General features: G+C 45.4%; 1 protein-coding gene across 4 annotated transcripts; it reads left to right on the top strand.

Moving 5' to 3' along the window:
• The first annotated feature begins 208 nt into the window (after window positions 1-208).
• Window positions 209-20464, top strand: LOC104679921. Of its 4 annotated transcripts, XR_004060494.1 has the most exons (3): window positions 232-591; window positions 1605-2383; window positions 20301-20464. XR_004060494.1 is itself a non-coding variant. In XM_010385654.1 (2 exons), exons 1-2 carry the CDS (start codon window positions 214-216, stop codon window positions 1745-1747), a joined length of 321 nt encoding a protein of 106 aa, XP_010383956.1. In that variant the 5' UTR covers window positions 209-213; the 3' UTR covers window positions 1748-3289. The 4 variants fall into 4 exon arrangements, 1 of the variants encoding a protein (XP_010383956.1); XM_010385654.1 differs by lacking the exon at window positions 20301-20464 and having other exon boundaries at window positions 209-391; window positions 1605-3289; XR_004060493.1 differs by lacking the exon at window positions 20301-20464 and having other exon boundaries at window positions 232-608; window positions 1605-1713.
• Window positions 20465-22037: the final 1573 nt, after the last annotated feature.

Raw genomic sequence — 22037 nt, forward strand, 5'->3', positions numbered from 1 at the left:
TACGCCTCTCATCGCCAAGCCGGGCTTGTTTCCATTTACCGCTCCTCTGCACCGAGGATCGCAGAGCCCTCATGCCGAGCGGCTCGCTATGGGGCTGGCTCGTCCGCTAGAGTGGCCAGGCCTCATTATCCCTGGCAGCTCTGTTATCTGGGGTACGACACAGGAAAACGTGCTTCCGGTTCTCGGCGGAAGTAGCTGCAAGCGGTAGAACCGATGGGAAATGTAGTCCAGGGCAGAGACGCGGGCAACCCAGCCACGATACGAGCCAAAGCATTCTTCGCTCCAAGCCTGGTCCTGGCTGTTAGTTTGGAACTCACACACGCAGATGCTAACTCGCCCTCAGAATGCAGAGAGGATGAAACACTGACCGGACACTTCAATCTGTATATGGGTGAGTCCAGGGCTTAGTCTGCATTGCGCTGAAAATGAAGGTGAAGGTGGAGGTGGGACCTGATAGTCTCGTCCCGGATCGGGTTGAAGAAGCGGAAGGAAAGGAATCAAAATCGTGGATGGGATGAGATTGTGCGCGGATGCTCTCTTCGAGCGGTTCGTGGGCGACGAGGGCCCGAAGATGCTGCCTTGTGATCCCAGGTGTGAATGGAAGCTGTGTGAGTGTCAATGTCGATTGCCTGTTTGGGAGACCAGCATTGCATCTTTGTATCAGGTAGTAACCTTGGAGCCAGGTATTTGTAAAATTATGGTAAGAGGGCATCATTCTGGAGCATCGATTTTATTTGGAGGTTGAACAGGAGAGGGAAAAACAACCCTAATATCTGATAAACAACATAAATAGATTTTTATGTTAAAATAGTTATATTTATTATGGGCTAGAATGCAAATCCAACATGCCTTTTAAAGCAAGAAAGAATATTTCTTTTTGTATATATACAAAGTCAAAGGTATTATTTTTATACACTTATTACAAAACATATGAATAGTATACCAAGCCTAAGAATATAAAGAGTAGAGTCTAGCTTTAATTAATTGAATGTAAATTTAAAAACAAGTATCTAATAAGTAGTCCTTTTCACACATCGAAAAGCCAATTTCGGTATTTTTAAAAAAACTCAAATTACAAAGTAACAGATATCTGGTGTCTTAGCAACTTTAAGATCAGTACTAATGATTAAGCCAGCTTATATGCTAATATGATACATGAAAAAGCCTGTATTTTACAAATAGCAAACCACTGAAACTTTAACTTTCCACAGAAGCCATTGTTTTACACCAATAATTATGTCAAAGATCAAGTCAGGCTAAAAGTTTTTTTTTTTTTTGAGACGGAGTCTCGCTCTGTCGCCCAGGCTGGAGTGCAGTGGCGCGATCTCGGCTCGCTGCAAGCTCCGCCTCCCGAGTTCAGGCTATTCTCCTGCCTCAGCCTTCCAAGTACCTGGGACTACAGACGCCTGGAACAACGCCCGGCTAATTTTTTGTATTTTTAGTAGAGACAGGATTTCACCGTGTTAGCCAGGACGGTCTCGATCTCCTGACCTCGTGATGCGCCCGCCTCGGCCTCCCAAAGTGCTGGGATTACAGGCGTGAGCCACCGCGCCCGGCCAGGAGCTTATCAATAATAGACAAGGCTCACTTTCAAACTCTTTCAGGAGATAAACTGGAGGGGAAGACGAACGGCAGGAGGGTGAAGAGGAAGCTGAATGACCGTGCAAACACCCCCAACTCAAATCCGAGTGGTTACCGCAGAGTGAATAACGATAGGTACGATTTCGTGGAAGGCAACGTCCTTTGAAAGGGCTCCCAGAGCTTCCAGGCCCCCTCCCCTGATGAACGAGTGAGTCAGGCAGGCCCAGATCCACTTCACGGATGGCAAAACTGAGGTACGAGGCGGCGAGATGACTGGCCCGAGGCCTCGCTGAAAGATCGGAGGCGGAGCGGAGAACCAGAAGCACCGCTTCTCTCAGGCTGATGCTCCAATCTGGGCTCCCCCCGCCCCTGCGATGGCGTAGACGGCCTCCGCCCCCCGACTCACACACACACCCTCCCCCGGGAACGGCAAGTCTCCTCGGGTTCCAAGGACCGGATCAAAAGACAAGAGGCCCCAGGCGCTCCCGCGGTGATTTGCGCAGAGCGTTGGGAGCGTGCGTGCCTCCAGTCCAACATGGCGGCGGCAGCGGCCGCCCACCCACCCCAAGCCTCCTTAAGGGCCGGAGGCTTCTCCTCAGGGTCCTCGGGTAGGTGGGAAGACAGAGCAGCCCCGCCAGGCCTTTCTTGTCGCTGCCGCTGCTCACTGAAGGAGTCACCTACCCCACAAGACTAACGGCTGCGGCTGCGGCGCGGAGGCCCCACAGCCCGCGGAGAACCGGGAATACGAGAGCCAGGCGGCACCGCGGCCGGAGCTGTACTGAGCAAGAAAGAGGATTTCAAAGTAATGTATTGTTATGAGATCCGTGCTTTTATCTTGTCTCAGACTCCCAATGATAGGCACATATCTCCTCTGTACATTTAATGAAACTACTAAAATGTTTCGATTTAAATCTTCCACCTATTTGTTTTCTGTGTATCCTACCTGTTCACGACCTTGACATTTTCAAACAATACAGGTTACTTATTTTGTTTTTGGTGATGGTGAGTTTTGGGGGGTTTTGTTTTTTGGTTTTAGTTTTGGAGACAGGGCTTTGCTCTATCGCCCAGGCTGGAATACAATGGCGCGATGATAGCTCACTGCAGCCTCGAACTCCTGAGCTCAAGGGACCCTCTTGCTTCAGCCTCCTGAGTAGCTGAGACTACAGGCCTGCGCCATCACGCCTGGCTAATTTTTTATTTTTTGTAGTTGGGGTGTTGCTATGTTGTCCAGTGTGGTCTCAAACTCTTGGGCTCAAGAGATCCTCCCACTTCTGCTGCCCCAAGTGCTAGGAGTACAGGCACGAGCCACAGCGCCTGGATAGTTATTTTGTAGAGTGTTCTTTAATTTGGATGTACCTCATCTTTTATACATCTTTGGAAGGAATACCACATAATTAATGCGGTTTATCCCATCAAGAGACATTCAGTGTCAATGTGTTCCATTCTTGGTGATGTTAACTTTTATTACTTAGTGAAAATCTAAGAGTTTTCACCACTTTAGAGTGAATAAATGAATATGTGAGATTCATCAATGAATAAGTAAAAAGAAGCCAGCTGGCGAAAGAACTGAGTTGGGAGGATGGCTTAAGCCTGGGAGGTCGAGGTTGCAGTGAGCTGTGATGGCACCACTGCACTCCAGCCTGGGTGACACTGCAAGACCCTGTCTCAAAAAAAAAATTAAATAAGTAAATAAATACCCAGCACCTGATCATCTCGGGAATTTCCTGTGCCTCTTTCTTATATTGGGTCACTGGTTTCTTGGAGCTTATGTCTTTCTTTTTTTTTTTTTCTTGGTTTAGCTTCTCATTTTTGTAAAAAACACATTCTTATTTTGTTTACCACTTTGATAAAGGTGAATTTGGGATAAAACTTTGGGATCCTTATAAGCTTAACAGTGTCTGAATTCTACCTCTTTTGGATGATACCTTAACTAGGTTTGAAATTTTAGGTTGAATGGTTTTCACTTAGAATTTTGAATTATATAACATTGTCTGCTAGCTTACAGTGTTTATCTTAAAATATGATTACAGGCCGGGCGCGGTGGCTCAAGCTTGTAATCCCAGCACTTTGGGAGGCCGAGACGGGTGGATCATGAGGTCAGGAGATCGAGACCATCCTGGCTAACACGGTGAAACCCCGTCTCTACTAAAAAAATACAAAAAACTAGCCGGGTGAGGTGGCGGGCGCCTGTAGTCCCAGCTACTTGGGAGGCTGAGGCAGGAGAATGGCGTAAACCCAGGAGGCGGAGCTTGCAGTGAGCTGAGACCCGGCCACTGCACTCCAGCCTGGGCGGCAGAGCATGACTCCGTCTCAAAAAAAAAATATATATATATATATATGATTACAATTTGATTTGTGTTGTGTTACTGTTCTTTGTCTTTTAAACCATTTAAAGGCCAGGCTCAGTGACTCATGCCTGTAATCCCAGAATTTTGAGAGTCCGAGGCAGGAGGATTGCTTGAGCTCAGGAGTTCAAAACCGGCCTGGACAACATAAGGAGACTCTGTTTCTATAAAAGTAAAAAGAGACTGGGTGTGGTGGCTCACACCTGTAATCCCAGCACTTTGGGAGGTCGAGGTGGGCAAATCACCTGAAGTCAAGAGTTTGAGACCAGCCTGGCCAACATGGTGAAACCCCTTCTCTACTAAAAATACAAAATATTAGTATTTTCACACCTGTAGTCCCAGCTACTCAGGAAGCTGAGGCAGGAGAATCGCTTGAACCCAGGAGCCATGGTTGCAGTTGAGCCGAGATCGCGCCACTGGACTCCAGCCTGGGTGACAGAGTGAGACCCTGTCTCAATAATAATAATAATAATTACAAAAACATTTAAAATTGTCTCTTCATACTAGTTTTCTGAAATTTCACAGAAATGTGTTTTGGTGTGGTTCTTGTTTCTTTCATTGTACAAGGTACTCTGGACCTTTGTATTAATATTTCGAAGACTCATGATCTGTGTTTCTAGAAATTGCCTTTTGTTTGTTCTGTGAAATTTTCTTCCATTCATTTTTCTCTCTTTCTTTCTGAAATGCCTTTTAGTTGGGTGTTATAATTTCTGACTTCATCTGGTAGTTTTGTTATCTTTCATCACTTTTTTATTGCCGGGCTGGAGTACTGTGGCGCGATCTTGGCTCACTGCAACCTCTGACTTCCTGGTTCAAGCAATTCTCCTGCCTTAGCCTCCTGAGTAGCTGGGATTATAGGCACCCTCCACCCCACGCCTGGCTAATTTTTGTATTTTTAGTAGAGATGGAGTTTCACCATGTTAGCCAGGTTGATCTCAATCTCTTGACCTCGTGATCTGTCCGCCTCAGCCTCCCAAAGTGCTGGGATTACAGGTGTGAGCCACTGCTCTCAGCCCTGCATTGTCTCTTTTCTCATTATTTATAGCATTGTTTTGCAGCAGACTTGTTGGAGTCACACATTTGTTACTATCCAATTATTATTGTTGTTATTTGGGATCGCCTTTTGCTCTGTCACCCAGGCTGGAGTGCAATGCTGAATTCCTAGCTCACTGCAGCCTCAACCTCCTGGGCTCAAGTGATCCTCCCACCTCAGCCTCTCAAGTAGCTAGGACCACAGGTATGTGCCACCACACCCAGCTAATTTTTTAATTTTTTATAGAGATGGGGTTTCACTGTCTCCAGGTTGGTATCAAACTCCTAGGCTCAAGCAATCTGACTGCATCAGCCTCCTAAAGTGCTGGGATTACAGGTGTGAGCCACTGTACCCAGCCCAACTATTATTATTATTATTATTATTAATTATTATTATTTGAGATGGAGTCTCACTCGGTCATCCAGGCTGGAGTGCAGTGGTACGATCTCAGCTCACTACAGCCTCCACCCCCCGGGTTCAAGCGATTCTTCTGACTCAGCCTCCCGAGTAACTGGGATTACAGGTGCCTGCCACCACGCCCAGCTAATTTTTGTATTTTTAGTAGAGACGGGGTTTCACAATCTTGGCCAGGCTGGTGTTGAACTCCTGACCTTGTGATCCACCCACCTCGGCTTCCCAACATGCTGGGATTACAGGTGTGAGCCACCGCACCTGGCCACTATCTTATTATTAAGTAATGTTACATGCAGTGTCTTTGGGGAGAGAATTCAGTTTTTCAGAGACAGACTTTGCTCATTTCCTGATTTGTTCATTTTAATTCAAATAGTAAAAGCTTTAGAAAGGCAGGAGGATTGCTTGACTCCAGGAGTTCAAGACCAGCCTGGGGAACAAAGCAAGACCCCATCTCTACAAAAAATACTTTTTAAATTAACCAGGCCTTGTGGTATGTACCTGTGGTCTTGGCTACTGGGAAAGCTGAGTTGCGGGGATCTCTTGGGGCCAGGAGTTGAAGGCCGCAGTGAGCTATGATTGCACCACTTCACTCCATCCTGTGTAACAGAGTGAGACTCTGCCTCAATCAATCAATCAGTAAAGGTATTTATCAAAAGTAAGTAGACATGCAGGCAGATCACCTGAGGTCAGGAGTTCAAGACCATCCTGTCCAGCACAGTGAAACCCTGCCTCTACTAAAAATACAAAAATTAGCCGGACATGGTTGTGGGTGCCTGTAATCTCAGCTGCTCGGGAGTCTGGGGCAGGAGAATCACTTGAACCTGGGAGACAGAGGTTGCAGTGAGCTGAGAGCGTGCCACTGCACTCCAGCCTGGGTGACAGAGCAAAACTCCATCTCAAAAAGAAAAGTAAGCAGACATGCCTGCTGCCTACATGAGGTTTACATTCTAGTCTGGGAGGAAAAAAAAAGATTTTAAAGTAAAAGGGGAAAATGAGGTACTTTTATATTGTGATCAATACTGTGAAATAAATCAATAGGTGGTATAAGCAGTAACTTGAGGGATACTTCCCGTAGCATTGATAGGACAGGTGTTGAGCTTTGGTGGTGACGAGTCAGCAGTGTGGAAGGATATTCCAAGCAGAGGTACAGTTACACTAAAGACGCTGAAAAATCAGAGAGCACTTAGAGCGTTCCAGAAACAGAAAGCAGCCTGGTGTGACTGAAGCTTAGCAAGTGAGTGGGAAATTAGTTTAGATTTAGGATGTAGAGGTCGGCATTTTCCATATCATATGAGGAAATGATAGTGCTGAGATTACAGGCGTGAGCCACTGCACCCAGTCCCACACCAAGTTTTTACAGCGGCAAGAATAGATGTTCTTCTACGGTCAGTGTCTAAGTATTTTACGAACAGTATCTCTTCTTCTAGTTTGCAGTCATTATTGAAATAACAAACATGTCCTATTGTCAGGCCTTACTGTCAGTAACTGGTTTCATTGATCTGAATAGGAGACTTACTTGATTTATCAGCTACTCTTTGGTATTACCTGACATCTCATTAATGCATCTTTGAATTGAATTATTGCTCAGTAGGATCGTTAAATAGTGGCAATGTGATACATCACTACTGAAGTTTTGGTCGCTAATGTGGGTCCTATGTCAGTTTCAGCAACTATATAAGCACTACAGGGTTTTACAATGATTTCTACAATTTTTTTTTTTTTTTTTTTTTGAGACGGAGTCTTGCTCTGTCAGCCAGGCTGGAGTGCAGTGGCCGGATCTCAGCTCACTTCAACCTCCATCTCCTGGGTTCAAGTGATTCTCCTTGCCTCAGCCTCCAGAGTAGCTGGGATTACAGGTGTGCACCACCACACCTGGCTAATTTTTGTATTTTTAGTAGAGACGGGGTTTCCGCATGTTGGCCAGGCTGCTTGAACTCCAACCTCAGGTGACCTGCCTACCTTAGCCTCCCAAAGTGCTGGGATTACAAGTGTGAGCCACCGCACCCAGCCGTTTTCTGCAATTTTATAAGGCAGTAATTTCATCATAATTTGTTTGCTTATCCTTTTTTTTTTTTTTTTTTTTTTGAGACTGAGTGTCACTCTATCATCCAGGCTGGAGTGTGGTGCTGCAATCTCAGCTCACTACAACCTCCGCCTCTCAGGTGCAAGTGAGTCTTCTGCCTCAGCCTGCCGAGTACCTGGAATTACAGGTGCACACACCATACCCAGCTAGTTTTTGTTTTTAGTAGAGACAAGGTTTCACCATATTGCCCAGGCTGGTCTCCAACTCCTGGGCTCAAGGTATCCACCCACCTCAGCCTCCCAAAAGTGCTGGGATTAAAGGTGTGAGCCACCTCACCTGGCCACTTGTCCTTCTTAAATAAGGAAGTAACAGTGTTATAGTTCAAAATTCTGTTTTACACTTTTTAAATATTCTGCTTCTCGACTTTTTCAGGATGTTTCTTTTTCCAATGATCCACAACTCTTGATGGTTTTATAGCCCTGTTTGTAAAAAAAAAAAAAAAAAAAAAAAAACTGTTATTCATAAGAAACAAGCTGTTTTGAGTTAAATGGGGTTTTCAGTAAAACTGTAAGCTAGGTTGGGCGTGGTGGCTCACGCCTGTAATCCTAACACTTTGGGAGGCCGAGGTAGGTGGATTACCTGAACTCAGGAGTTCGAGACCAGCCTAGGCAACAGGGTGAAACCCCATCTTTACTAAAATACAAAAAATTAGCTGGGTCTGGCAGCATGCACCTATAGTCCCTGCTACTCAGGAGGCCGAGGCAGGAGACTTGCTAGAACCCAGGAGGCGGAGGTTGCAGTGAGCTGAGATCATGTCACTGCACTCCAGCCTGGGCAACAGAGTGAGACTCCGTGTCAAAAAACAAAAACAAAAACAAAACCTGTAAGCCAGATATTCATTCATTCAGATGTAGTCAACATTTTTCATTTTCAATCCTTAACACAATTAATGCTAGGTTGAATTATTTTCATAATATAAACTAGTTTACATAATTCCCAGAGCACTGAGGATCAATCATAAATACTATCCACAAGGCAGCCAATAGACACACACAGACCACCTCTCATGTAACTTTGGGATAGAGCATTCAATCAAGAAAAAGTCTTCCGATTATAGCCATCAATTTGCCATCATTTTGCCATCTGTCACCCAGGATGAAGTACAGTGGCACGATCGGCTTGCTGCAACCTCCGCCTCCTGGGTTCAAGCAGTTCTCCTGCTTCAGCCTACCATGTAGCTGGGATTACAGGCACGTGCCACCGCTTCCGGGTAATTTTTTTGTATTTTTAGTTGACACGGGGTTTTGCTATGTTGGTCAGGCTGGTCTCAAACTCCTGATCTTCAGTGATCTGCCTTCCTTGGCCTCCCAATGTGCTGGGATTACAGGTGTGAGCCACCGTGCATGGCCTGATCTTGCATGGATTTTTTATCTTCCATAAAATGTTTAATGCTGTCCATAAGACTTGAGAGAAATTAAATACCAAGGAGTTAAACTTTGTGCAATAGGCCAGGTGGGCGGTGGCTCACACCTGCAATCCCGGCACTTTCGGAGGCCAAGGCAGGCGGATCACTTGAGGTCAGGAGTTCTAGACCAGGCTGACCAACATGGTGAAACCCCATCTCTACTAAAAATACCAAAACGTGGTGGTGCATGCCTGTAATCCCAGCTACTTGGGATGCTGAGGCAGGTGAATCGCTTGAACCCAGGAGGCAGAGGTTGCAGTGAGCCAAGATTGTGCCACCACGCTCCAGCCTGGGCGACAGAGTGAGCCTCCATCTCAAAACAAAAAAAAAACAAAAAAAATCTGTGGAAGGCCACAAACCATTACAACAACTGTAATTCATTTTACCTTCAGTAACCAGTGTTCACCCTCTTAGGGGCAATATCACACCTATTTAAGAATGCTTGGCCAGGCACAGAGGCTCATGCCTGTAATTCCAGCACTTTGGGAGGCCAAGGGGGGCAGATCCACTGAGGTCAGGAGTTCCAGACCAGCCTGGCCAACATGGTGAAACCCCGTCTCTACTAAAAATACAAAAATTAGTCAAGCATGGTGGCATGCACCTATCGTCCCAACTACTCAGGAGGCTGAGGCAGGAGAATCGATTGAACCTGGGAGGTGGAGGTTGCATTGAGCTTAGGTTATGCCACTGCACTCCAGCCTGGGTGACAGAGTGAGACCCTGTCTCAAAAAAAAAAAAAAGCCAGGCGCAGTGGTTCACACCTGTAATCCCAGCACTTTGGGAGGCTGAGGCGGGCAGATCACAAGGTCAGGAGATCGAGACCATCTTGGCTAACACAGTGAAACCCCTTCTCTACTAAAAATACAAAAAAATAGCCGGGCGTGGTAGCGGGCACCTGTAGTCCCAGCTACTCGGGAGACTGAGGCAGGAGAATGGCATGAACCCAGGACGCGGAGCTTGCAGCCAGCCGAGATTGTGCCACTGCACTCCAGCCTGGGCGACAGAGTGAGACTCCATCTCAAAAAAAAAAAGAAAAGAAAACTTGCAGTAAGGCTAAATAAACATACAAATTAGGTATGTGTGTTAGTATACATACATTTCCTAGTTCTGCCCGTTAGATAGCTTGGCCCAAAGGACCTAGCGACCGCCCAGACAAAAATTTCTTCCTACAAGCTGCATGTGTCTGTGGCCTCTAAGAGTCAAAACCAAACCCAAAAGAAAAAGCCAACCCCCACCCCCGGCAAAAAAACAAACAAACAAAAAACAACCCCAAAACCGCCGCCCACCCACCTTTCATGTGAGGAGTCCTTGAGAAGAGCCACTCCAGCCAGGACCAGGTAAGGGAATCTGTGCACTTGCCCAGACCCAGAACACCCAGTGGCAGGAACCTGACAGCCACACTCTGACCCCACCACTGACACACAGATCAGGATGCGTCACCCTGAGAGATGACACCACAAATCTGGCTCTCATGGATTGATTCCACACTGTCTCATCGATCCCCCACACATCCCATCACTCACACCAGATTCCCTTATCACTGACCCTACATACCCACAATCATTGATTCCATGGACCTCATCACTATCCCAAAGACCACCCATCACTAATCTACAGAACCTCTATCACCCCAGGGACCTCACAGATTCCCCATCCCTGAATCCAGGATCTATAGAACCTCATCTCTTACCCCCACAGACCTATTAATAAGAGGATACATTCATGGGAGACTGTGTTGACCATTTTACACACCCACTGCGTGTGTGTGTGCTGATTAATGGACTTAGGTAAACTTTAGCGTTTTGGTAGGCAATGCAGTTTTCCAATGCCTTTTCTTTTTCTTTCCTTTTCTTGACATCTTTAAAGGCCTTACCCCAGTAAGTGTGGACTGCAGTTTATTAATGCCTGTCCCTTATTGAGTCCTTGTCATGCATATTTATTAATAATCATTCATAATTCTTACAACTCAGAGACACCAGAGACTCACATAAGAAAAATGGCGGCCGGGCACGGTGGCTCAAGCCTGTAATCCCAGCACTTTGGGAGGCCGAGACGGGCGGATCATGAGGTCAGGAGATCGAGACCATCCTGGCTAATACGGTGAAACCCCGTCTCTACTAAAAAATACAAAAAACTAGCCGGGCGACGAGGCGGGCGCCTGTAGTCCCAGCTACTCGGGAGGCTGAGACAGGAGAATGGCGTAAACCCGGGAGGCGGAGCTTGCAGTGAGCTGAGAGCCGGCCACTGCACTCCAGCCTGGGCGGCAGAGCAAGATTCCGTCTCAAAAAAAAAAAAAAAAAAAAAGAAAAAAAAAAAAAAAAGAAAAATGGCTATGGGATTTTATGTACTTCTTTATTCATTTTGGTTTCTGTAGATTATAAAAGTCATTCATTTGTATCAAGTCACTAAGTGTATACTTTATTTTCTAAAAAAAAATTCTAATTACACAAAAAATTTTTTTAGACAGCGTCTCACTCTGTCACCCAGGCTGGAGTGCAGCGGTATAATCATGGCCACCACAGCCTCGACCTCCTGGGCTCGAGTGCTCCTCCCACTTTAGCCTACCTAGTAGCTGAGACCACAGGCATGTACCAATACATCCACCTAATTTTTAAAAATTTTTTTTGTAGATATGTGAGTCTCACTATGTTGCAGAGACTGACCTTGAACTCCTGGGCTCAACTGATACTCCTACCTTGGCCTCCCAAAGTGTTGAGATTACAGGTGTGAGCCACTGCACCCAGCTGATGAAATCTTAAAAAGAGTAACTTTGGGACCTAATGTAAAATTTCCACTGAGCTGATGCGTCAGAAATTAAGGTAGAATAAGATGGTCCTAGCCGGGCGCGGTGGCTCATGCCTGTAATCCCAGCAATTTGGGAGACCAACGTGCAGGACTCACTTGAGGTCAGACGTTTGAGACCAGTCTAGCCAACATGGTGAAACACTGTCTCTACTAAAAATACAAAAATTAGCCTGGAGGTTGCAGTGAGACCAGATCATGCCAATGCACTCCAGTCTGGGCAACAGAGGGAGACTCTGTCTCAAAAAGGAAAAAAAAAAAAAAAAGGAGAAGAAGAAACAATATCTTAATTTCTTCATCAAGTGTAAAAATGTGGACTGGAGTCCGGATGCGGTGGCTCACGCTAGTAATCCCAGCACTTTGGAAGGCCGAGGCGGGCGGATTACAAAGTCAGGAGATCAAGACCATGGTGAAACCCCATCTCTACTAAAAATACCAAAAATTAGCCGGGCGTGGTGGCGGACGTCTGTAGTCCCAGCTACTTGGGAGGCTGAGGCAGGAGAATAGCGTGAACCCGGGAGGCGGAGCTTGGAGTGAGCTGCGATCGCGCCACTGCACTCCAGCCTGGACGACAGAGCGAGACACTGTCTCCAAAAAAAAAAAAAAAAAAAAAAGTGTGGACTGGACTCTGGAGGAATAATACATAAAAAGACACACAGGCACTATTTTTTTTGAAGATTTATTGAGAAATATTAATAACATATCACAGAAGCCACCCATTGAAAGTGTAAAATTCAACGGTTTTCAGTATATTTGCACAGTTGTGCAAACATCACCACAATAAATTTTAGATCATTTTCATTACCCTGAAGAAAACTCCATATCCCTCCATTTCCCCCCAACTTCCCTAATCCTCGACCACCACTAATCTACTTTCTGTTTCTATGTATTGTTCTATTTTGGACATTTTATTTCAATGGAATTACATAACCTGTGGTGTTTTGTGACTGGCTTTTTTCACTTAGCATCATATTTTCAAGGTTTATTAAATGTTGCATGTGCGGAGGAGGCACTTTACATAAAGATAAACCTCGAGGGGGAGAGTGCTTACTGATTTTGAAACTTCAAAATTGTAAAAGGGAAATTATTGGTTTCAAATAGAGGAAAAACCTATTCGGGCTGAAATCCTCCATTCTCGCCAGTTTGTAATGTGGAGTTTTATTGCGAAGAATTCCAAGGTTTTTATGCATATTTTCTGCAGATTCTCCCTGTGTTTGGGGAACAGACACAGAATGTGGAGGTGTGGGCTTCTGGACTCTGTGGCTAGAGATTCGAGTCCAGGAGAACTCAGGTCCCAGGGTAGGCAGAGAATAACAGTGCCAGAGTGCCAGTAGAACCCTTTGAAATGGAAAATTTTAAATGTTCCCTCCCAGAGGAGTCCCAGATAACCACACAAAAGAGGAGTTTGCTGAGCCGGTCAGTCACAATTGTCCAATAAGATGCAGACAGACTGGGAAAGAAGGAAGTTTATTTCTGCAACCGGTTACATGGAGAAGGGCCAAGTAACTCACCAGACCAACTCAAAGTTACAAGTTTTTTTCTAGTGCTTATAGACATCTTCAGCTCCATGCTATGGTGGGATTGCACCTACAAGCAGGAGTGTTGCATTCAACCAACATCTAATCTTTAACTAGGGTCTAGGGTCTGGAAAGATTTCTCTAGAGTCTTAGAAAGTTTCTGAATCTTAAGACAGGCCGAGGTGAATGTGTAAGAATGCTATTATTCTATCAGATGTTAGGGTCTGAGAAGACCCAGGCAGAGTCTTAACGGGTTTGCTTTTGCATTCCATCCCTGATACTCAGGTGAAGGGGGCCTGCCCGTCCACACCTGTGGGTGTTTCTCATCAGGTGGGACAAGAGACTGAGAAAATAAATAAGACACAGAGACAAAGTATAGAGAAAGAACAGTGGGCCCAGGGGACCGGCACTCAGCATATAGAGAACCCGCGCTGGCACTGGTCTCTGAGTTCCCTCAGTATTTATTGATCACTATCTCTACCATCTCAGAGAAGGGGATGTGGCAGGACTATAGGGTAATGGTGGGGAGAGGGTCAGCAGGAAAACGTGAGCAAAGATCTCTGTGTCATAAATAAGTTTAAGGAAAGATGCTGTGCCTTGATGTGCACGTAGGCTAGATTTATGTTTGACTTTACACAAACATCTTGGTGCATTAAAGAGCAGTATTGCAGCCAGCATGTCTCACCTCCAGCCATAAGGTGGTTTTCGCCTATCTCAGTAAATAGAACATATGATCGGGTTTTACCCTGACAAATTCCAGTCCCAGGGACAAGGGACAAGCAGGAGACAGATGCCTTCCTCTTAACTGCAAAGAGTCCTTCCTCTTTCACTAATCCTCCTCAGCACAGACCCTTTACAGGTGTTGGGCTGGGGAACGGTCAGGTCTTTCCCTTCTCAGGAGGCCATATCTCAGGCTATCACATGGGGAGAAACTTTGGACAATACCTGGCTTTCCTAGGCAGAGGTCCCTGTGGTCTTCCGCAGCGTATTGTGTCCCTGGGTACTTGAGATTAGAGAATGGTGATGATTGGCCGGGTGCGGTGGCTCAAGCCTGTAATCCCAGCACTTTGGGAGGCCGAGACGGGCGGATCACGAGGTCAGGAGATCGAGACCATCCTGGCTAACACGGTGAAACCCCGTCTCTACTAAAAATACAAAAACTAGCCGGGCGAGGTGGCGGGCGCTTGTAGTCCCAGCTACTCGGGAGGCTGAGGCAGGAGAATGGCGTAAACCCAGGAGGCGGAGCTTGCAGTGAGCTGAGATCCGGCCACTGCACTCCAGTCCGGGCGACAGAGCGAGACTCCGCCTCAAAAAAAAAAAAAAAAAAAGAGAATGGTGATGACTTTTAACAAGCATACTGCCTTCAAGCATTTGTTTAACAAAGCACATCCTGCATAGCTCTAAATCTATTAAACCCTGAGTCAACACAGCACATGCCTCTGCAAGCACAGGGTTGGGGCTAGGGTTACAGATTAACAGCATCTCAAGGGAAAAAAATTTCTCTTAGTACAGAACAAAATGGAGTCTCTTATGTGGACTTCTTTCTGCATAGACACAGTAACAGTCTGATCTCTTTCTTTTCCCCACACTCGGGCACCAGTTTCTCCATTTCTTTAACGTTTAACTTACGCATTCATCACAATTATAGTAAAGGGTTAGTGGAAACTGTTCTGGTTGCTAATGGAAACCTCACCTGCCACACTGCGATCTGAACTGAACACTGAAAATGCCTGCAAACACTGACTTTACTGACAACTCTTAAATTACAGAAAATCAAGTTCATGCTCCCTCCCAGCTCTGTCCTCCAGAATTGCTAGTTAGAAACGTGCACATTGTCCTAGGTTCAGTTTTGCATAGATGGAGCTCGTCAGCGAAAGCATTTGTTTGATTTCATGCATTAATGTTTCCTCTTGTCATTTCCTTTTTTATTGATTGATTGATTGATTGATTGGATTTTGAGACGGAGTATCCATCCTCTCGGTCAGGCTGGAGTGCAATGTCACGGTCTCGGCATACTGCAACCTCTGCCTCCTGGGTTCAAACGATTCTCCTGCCTCAGCCTCCCAAGTAGCTAGAATTACAGGCATGCACCACCACACATGGCTAATTTTTTTAATTTTTTTTGAGACGGAGTTTCGCTCCTGTTGCCCATGCTAGAGTGCAATTGCGTGATCTTGGCTCACTGCAACCTCCGTCTCCCGGGTTCAAGCGATTCTCCTGCCTCAGCCTCCCGAGTAGCTGGGATTACAGGCATGCGTCACCACCGCGGCTAATTTTGTATTTTTAGTAGGGACAGGGTTTCTCCATGTTGGTCAGGCTGGTCTTGAACTCCTGACCTCAGGTGATCCACCCGCCTCGGCCTCCCAAAGTGCTGGGATTACAGGCGTGAGCCATCGCGCCCAGCCAATTTTTGTATTTTTAGTAGAGACCGGGTTTCACCACGTTGCCCAGGATGGTCTCGAACTCCTGAGCTCACGGAATCCACCTGCCTCAGCCTCCCAAAATGCTGGGATTACAGGCTTGAGCCACACGCCCGGCCTATATTTTATTTTTTTTTTATATTTATTTTATTTTATTTTATTTTCATGATAAAGCACCCCAACCCTTAACAAATCTCACTTTTTGCTAATTGTATTATTTAGTGGACTGTCTCTGATAAGGACAGCCAGTTAAAATGACATTTTGTTGTTGTTGCTAATTAAACCAATTTTTAGTTTTGGTGGCTGTCCTAACAGAAGCAACTTCTCGGGCTTTATAAAATCATATTTCTTGTGGGAAATTTCTGTGAAAGGCACAGCGAGTTAGTTTGGAATTGTTTTAAAGGAAGTAAGTTCCTGGTTTTGATATCTTAGTAGTAGTATTTTCCCCAATGTCTTTGAAATCTTATTTTTGGGGCACGTATGTAGAGGAACTTTTGTGAAAGAGACAACCAGTTAAGGAGGTTTTGGGATTTCCTTTATGAAGTATAATACTGGTTTTGATTTTTTTTTTTTTTTTTTTAGATGGAGTTTCGCTCTTGTTGCCCAGGCTGGAGGGCAGTGGTGCAATCTCAACTCCCTGCAGCCTCCGCCTGCCAGGTTCAAGCGATTCTCCTGCCTCAGCCTCACGAGTAGCTGGGATTATAGGCATGCGCCACCACACCCGGCTAATTTTGTATTTTTAGTAGAGATGGGGTGTCTTCATGTTGGTCAAGCTGGTCTCGAACTCCCGACCTCAGGTGATCCGCCCGCCTCGGCCTCCCAAAGTGCTGGGATTAGCGGTGTGAGCCACCATACCCGGCCGATTTTTTTTTTAATATATATATGTATATGTATGTGTGTGTGTGTGTGTATATATATATACCCCAAAGTGCTGGGATTACGGGTGTGAGCCACCACACCCAGCCAATTTTCTTTTAAATATATATATATGTATGTGTGTGTGTGTGTATGTATATAAAATGGTAACGACACTATCTTCCTAAATCCTTTAAAATATTAGTTGGTGGATCTCTTACTTTCGTAGGATTTGTTTCATAGTGTGAATGAGACACCTATAGGCTCCAGGTCTCTATCTTCATGAGGTATGAAGATTCGGTGCTTTATAGAACAGCCCCCACATTCTTCATAGGCCTTATCCTTTATTCTCAGCACCCCTCTGCTTCTGACATTGTTACTAAAATTAAGCTAAGTTTTTGTGGTTATGTGAGAGCTGTGGAAATGTCCAGCATTAGCAGTGGCTAATGTTTCTCCTTGATATTTCTCCGTATCTTAATTCTTACCCTCAATCCATTACTCAGATGGGTGTCCTTTTCCTGGATGTCTGGAAATTAAGAGCAGCTATCCCTCTGACCTCCCTGCTGAGCTACCATTTTTTCCCTCTCTCTCTTTTCTTGTCTACACTTGAGTTGGTAACCTCAGCTCTTTCATGAGCAACCTTGATGCCTTTCACTCCCTCTAACTCTGAGTTTATTACGTGCAGTTCCATCAGCCAAGTTTATGGGCCCATGAGAAGGGCCCATGAGAAGGGCCCATGTAAATTTTCACATTCCTCTAGCCAAAATGTAGTGTTTCCTTCCATCCTGAATATAGGCTGTAGACCCCTCAGGTATGGGGCATTGTTAGCAGTGAGACCACAGCAGTTTTTATGTCATCTGACAGCATCTCCAAATAGTCTTCATGGTTGTCACTGCTTACCAAGACAGTTCCAAGGAACAGTTCCCAGTGATGACTTGCTACTTGCTGTTGTTACTTAAGGTGTTAAGGTGGCTGTTATAGACACTATTACTATGTCAGAAATTACACCAAAATTTAGTGGCTCAAACAGTGATTTTATTATGTTTGTGGATTCTCATGCTTATGGTCAGGATTTCAGACAGGGCACAAGGGTAGCCCACTTGTCTCTGTTCCATGATGTCTGGCCTCAGCACGGAAGACTCAGCTGCTGGGGTCTGGAACCATTTGGAGGCTTTTCCCTCACAGCTGATACCTGGCTTGGAATGTTGGAAGAGGGCTCAGCTGGGACTGAGTGCCTGCATGTAGTGTCTCCATATGGCCTTGACTTCCTTACAGCCTGGCAGCCTCAGTGTAGTCAGAATTCTGAGGCGGCACAGGGCTCCAGGATGGATGCTGAGTGGTCTTTTATGAGGTAGCACAGCAAATCCACCCAGGATCGGGGAGACAGGCCATGGATTCTGCCTCTCAAAGGGAGGAGTGGCAAGAAATGTTCAGCCATTTTTTAAAACTACCACAGCAACATGCTTATTAATATGTCAGAAAAAATTAAAGTATCCTGGTAGCTGCATTTCTAAGTAATTGGTCTCCTTTGAAATTCTATGAGTTGTGTTTTTTGCAGTTTATTGCATTATTCTGAGGAGTCGTCAGAGACTCTCCCATATGTTAAAAGGGTCCTGCACAGAACAGGGTCACCCCCACCCACTTCCCCCAGTGTTTGAAATGCAGTGTTTGTACTGGTTTATTGGTTAAGGCAGGACTTTCTCATTTGTTTCAGATCTAACAGCGGTTTAGAAATTGGCCTGTAACTTTTTTACTTTTGGCCTGATTTCCTTCTGTTTGTGCTGATATTGTTCTCACTTCAGTAGGAATCAGGAGCTTCTTTTGCTATTCTTCTATCTTGGATGCATTGGAAGGTAAGTTTCCTTGTGAACCGTATTTTGGACTCACTTTGTAGGCTTTGTCAAATGGCCTTTTTACCCTCCTATCTTGCATTTTCTTTGGATATTCTCATAGATTCTCAGAGATATTTCCATATTTTACTGTTCATGAGTTTAGAAGTGTGTTTACTTTCCTGAGTTTTCATTTTCTTCTTTTTCTTCTGTCATATGTAATTTACAGAGCAAATACCCACCAGAGAGGATACTTAAGGGATGTGGAAAGTGAGTTTCTTTGCGCTTATCCAGTGAGGTTCATTTTCAGTCAGTGAGCATTCAGTATATGCCTGGGACTCTGGCTTTATTTATTAGCTTTCTGATGCTGAACCCGTCAATGAACTTCTCTGTATATTTGATTCATCATGAAATGGTGACACCGAGGGTGGCTGATTTCCAGGTTTACGTCAGTTGCCCCAGGGGAAGTGCCTGGCCCTTGTCTGGTTGTTGCTGCTCTAACTTTGCCCTGTTAATTGAAGAAATGCGGCTAGAAACACTTGCTGGGGTGTTGCTGGCATTTACCATCCTCACAGTTTACAGAGAAGCCCATATTTTCAGCCTGTTCCTGGGCTTTCTGTCATTTCTAAACCATCTCACCCGACCTGGTGTAAGCTTCATTGTGTGTGTTTGCAGAGATGTACTTTGGGCCTACACGTCTCCTCAAAGCCTAATGCCCACCTCCCACCTCCACGAAAATCTGGAGCTCAGGACCCAGCACCCTCCCCCGCCCACTGCAGGTTCGAGCATTTGATGGTGGAAACCCCACCTGGAGTTTGTATTTTGGTGGCTTCTCTGGGGTCTTGTTCTCTGTGGGTCTGTCCTGCGCTCTAGTGTGTGGAGCCAGGGGGATTTGCCCTGTGTTCCTGAAGGAGGGTCACAAGGAGTTGTTGGGCAAATGGTCTGATGTTTCTTTTTTTTTTTTTTTGAGACGGAGTCTCACTCTGTCTCCCAGGTTGGAGTTCTGTGGCACCGTGTCAGCTCACTGCAACCTCCGTCTCCTGGGTTCTAGCAATTCTCTTGCCTCAGCCTCCAGAGTAGCTGGGATTACAGGCACCCACTACTACGCCCAGCTATTTTTTTAATATTTTTAGTAGAGATGGAATTTCCCCATGTTGGCCAGGCTGGTCTCAAACTCCTGACCTCAGGTGATCCACCTGCCTCGGCCTCCCAAAGTGCTGAGATGCTGAGATTACAGGCGGGCTCCTGGCCAAGGGGCTGATATTTCTTAAGGGCTTCCCCCAAGAAGGAAGAAGCCAAACCTACTCAGGCAAATTTTGTTGATTTATTCTTCTAGGTCCAGATTTTGAAGAAATCTCTCTACAGATTGAACCGATAAGGCTCACCTTTCAATAGTTACACCAAGAAAGGCCTAGCTGGTGACTTAAGCTATGGTTTTGGGCTGCACGAGAGTGGTCAGGCGGACAGTGGGGAAGTCTACACATAACCTAAAGGGAAAAGAGAAAAGACCCCAAGAAATCAGGGCAAAGTGCCACAGTGTCTGTTTCTTGATGGTGTCACTGGCTTGTGGGTTACCTTCCCACTGCATCCCCTGAAAGACATGAGGCCACAGACTGCAGTGCCCGTGAACAGAGGAGCTGTGGGAATGGAAGTTTGATCGCTCCATTCAAATGCACACCCTGGTGTGTGTGCATCTCTTCTGATGCAGCGCCCCAGTGGGTAAGCTCTGTGCTTCTCCACACAGTGGATTAGGAGTGGAAACATTCTGTCTGTTTAGCACTTGACAATTTGGTTGTGACCTCATGTCATGGTGATTAGAACCAATGATCCTAACAGTTTAAAATTGTTGAGCTTGTGGGTAGGTATTTGGGAGATAGTGTATGTGTATGTGTTACCTAGTGTTTGTCATCTGCAATGATTTCATTACTTTTTGCATACACTGAGGAGAATGTTTACTAACTGCAGGTGATAGCGAAATCAGCAGTCACTCTAACATCCTCCCATTTCTTGGTCTAGAGCTGCGCCTGGATCCCGCAGCAGCGAGGAGACCTGAAGACCAGAGGAAACACGGCAAGTAGGCCCTTCAAACCACTCATCTGTGTTCTCTTCCAATTTATTCTGTTTTATTTTGTTTCCCTCATTTTAAGGGGTTAAAATCATCTTGTTCAAACCTCAGGATATAAAATGACTCATCTGTAGACCTCAGGCTCCAACCATACCCCAAGAATTGTCTGGTTTTTTTAAAATTACTGCCAGGTTTCAATTGTAGATATCCCTGGAAAGAATATTCCAGATTCCTTGAGTAGCTTCCAGGTTAAAGTCCTATAGGCTTCTTCTGTTTTGAGGAGGAGTTCCTGTCAGAGAAAAACCTGATTTTGCATGTTTAGCTTTAATGCTTATGAAAAGCTATAAAAAATAATTTTCTACCCCTAATGTTAAAGTACTGTTAGTGAGAAATTAACATTCCTTCAGGAGGGTTAAACTGCCATTTCAGTTACCCTAATTCCAGATGTTTTCGTTGTTAGAATTTTCTTTAATGTTCATGAAGAAGTGCTTTATATTTTCCTTCATGATTGATTCTCTCTTTCTCTTTTTTTTTTTTTTTTTAAGATGGAGTCTCACTCTGTCGCCCAGGCTGGAGTATAGTGGCATGATCTTGGCTCACCACAACCTCTGCCTTCCAGGTTCAAGCGATTCTCCTGCCTCAGCCTCCTGAGTAGCTGGGATTACAGATGTGCACCACCATGGCCGGCTAATTTTTGTCTTTTTAGTAGAGACAGATTTTTGCCATTTTGGAGAGACTGGTCTTGAACTCCTGACTTCAAGTGATCTGGCCGCCTCAGCCTCCCAAAGTGCTGGGAGTAGAGGGTGAGCCACTGACGCCCAAACTAGGAATTTTATTTTATTTATTATTATTATTATTATTATTATTATTATTTGAGATGGAGTCTCGCTCTGTCCCCTAGGCTGGAGTACAATGGCACGCCTCGGCTCCCTGCAACCTCCGCCTCGCGGGTTCAAGCAGTTCTTCCTGCCTCAGCCTCTCGAGTAGCTGGGATTACAGGTGCCCACTACCACGCCCAGCTAATTTTTGTATTTTTAGTAGAGATGGGGTTTCACCATCTTGGCCAGGCTGGTCGAACTGCTGACCTCAGGTGATCCACCTGCCTCGGCCTCCAAAAGTGCTAGGATTACAGGCGTGAGCCACCACACCCGGCCAGAAAGCTTATTTTAAAAGGTCTGTAAAGAGCCCCTTATGTTTCTGCTTAATTTTTAAAATAACATATTTAGGTGTGTATATTTTAGGATGTGAGATCTCACTGTATGTGTTGTTTTGCATCATTGAACATTTTGGTAATTTTATTTTCTATATATTTTAGAGATTTCATTAAACTAATACAGAATTTCATATTCAGGGCTGGGCACAGTGACTCATGCCCGTAATCCCAGCACTTTGGGAGGCCGGGGCGGGCTGATCACCTGAGATCAGGGGTTTGAGACCATCTTGGCCAACATGGCAAAACCCCATCTCTGTCTTTTATAAAAATACAAAATTAGCCAGGTGTGGTGGTGCATGCCTGTAATCCCAGCTACTCTGGAGGCTGAGGCTAGAGAATCGCTTGAACCTGTGAGGTCGAGGTTCCGGTGAGCCAAAATCACGCCCATTGCACTGCAGCCTGGGCAACAAGAGCGAAACTCCATCTCAAACAAAAAACAAAAATTAGCTGGGTGTGGTGGCGGGTGCTGAAAATC

The sequence above is a fragment of the Rhinopithecus roxellana genome, chromosome 12, assembly GCF_007565055.1.
Source record: "Rhinopithecus roxellana isolate Shanxi Qingling chromosome 12, ASM756505v1, whole genome shotgun sequence".
Lineage (NCBI taxonomy): Eukaryota > Metazoa > Chordata > Mammalia > Primates > Cercopithecidae > Rhinopithecus > Rhinopithecus roxellana.

What these genes read in the sequence shown, in the direction of transcription:
- LOC104679921 (XM_010385654.1), top strand. Translation starts at nt 214, where the DNA reads ATGGGAAATGTAGTCCAGGGCAGAGACGCGGGCAACCCAGCCACGATA. An exon ending in ACACTTCAATCTGTATATGG is followed by an intron (nt 392 to 1,604) that starts GTGAGTCCAGGG and finishes AAACTCTTTCAG; the next exon opens with GAGATAAACTGGAGGGGAAG.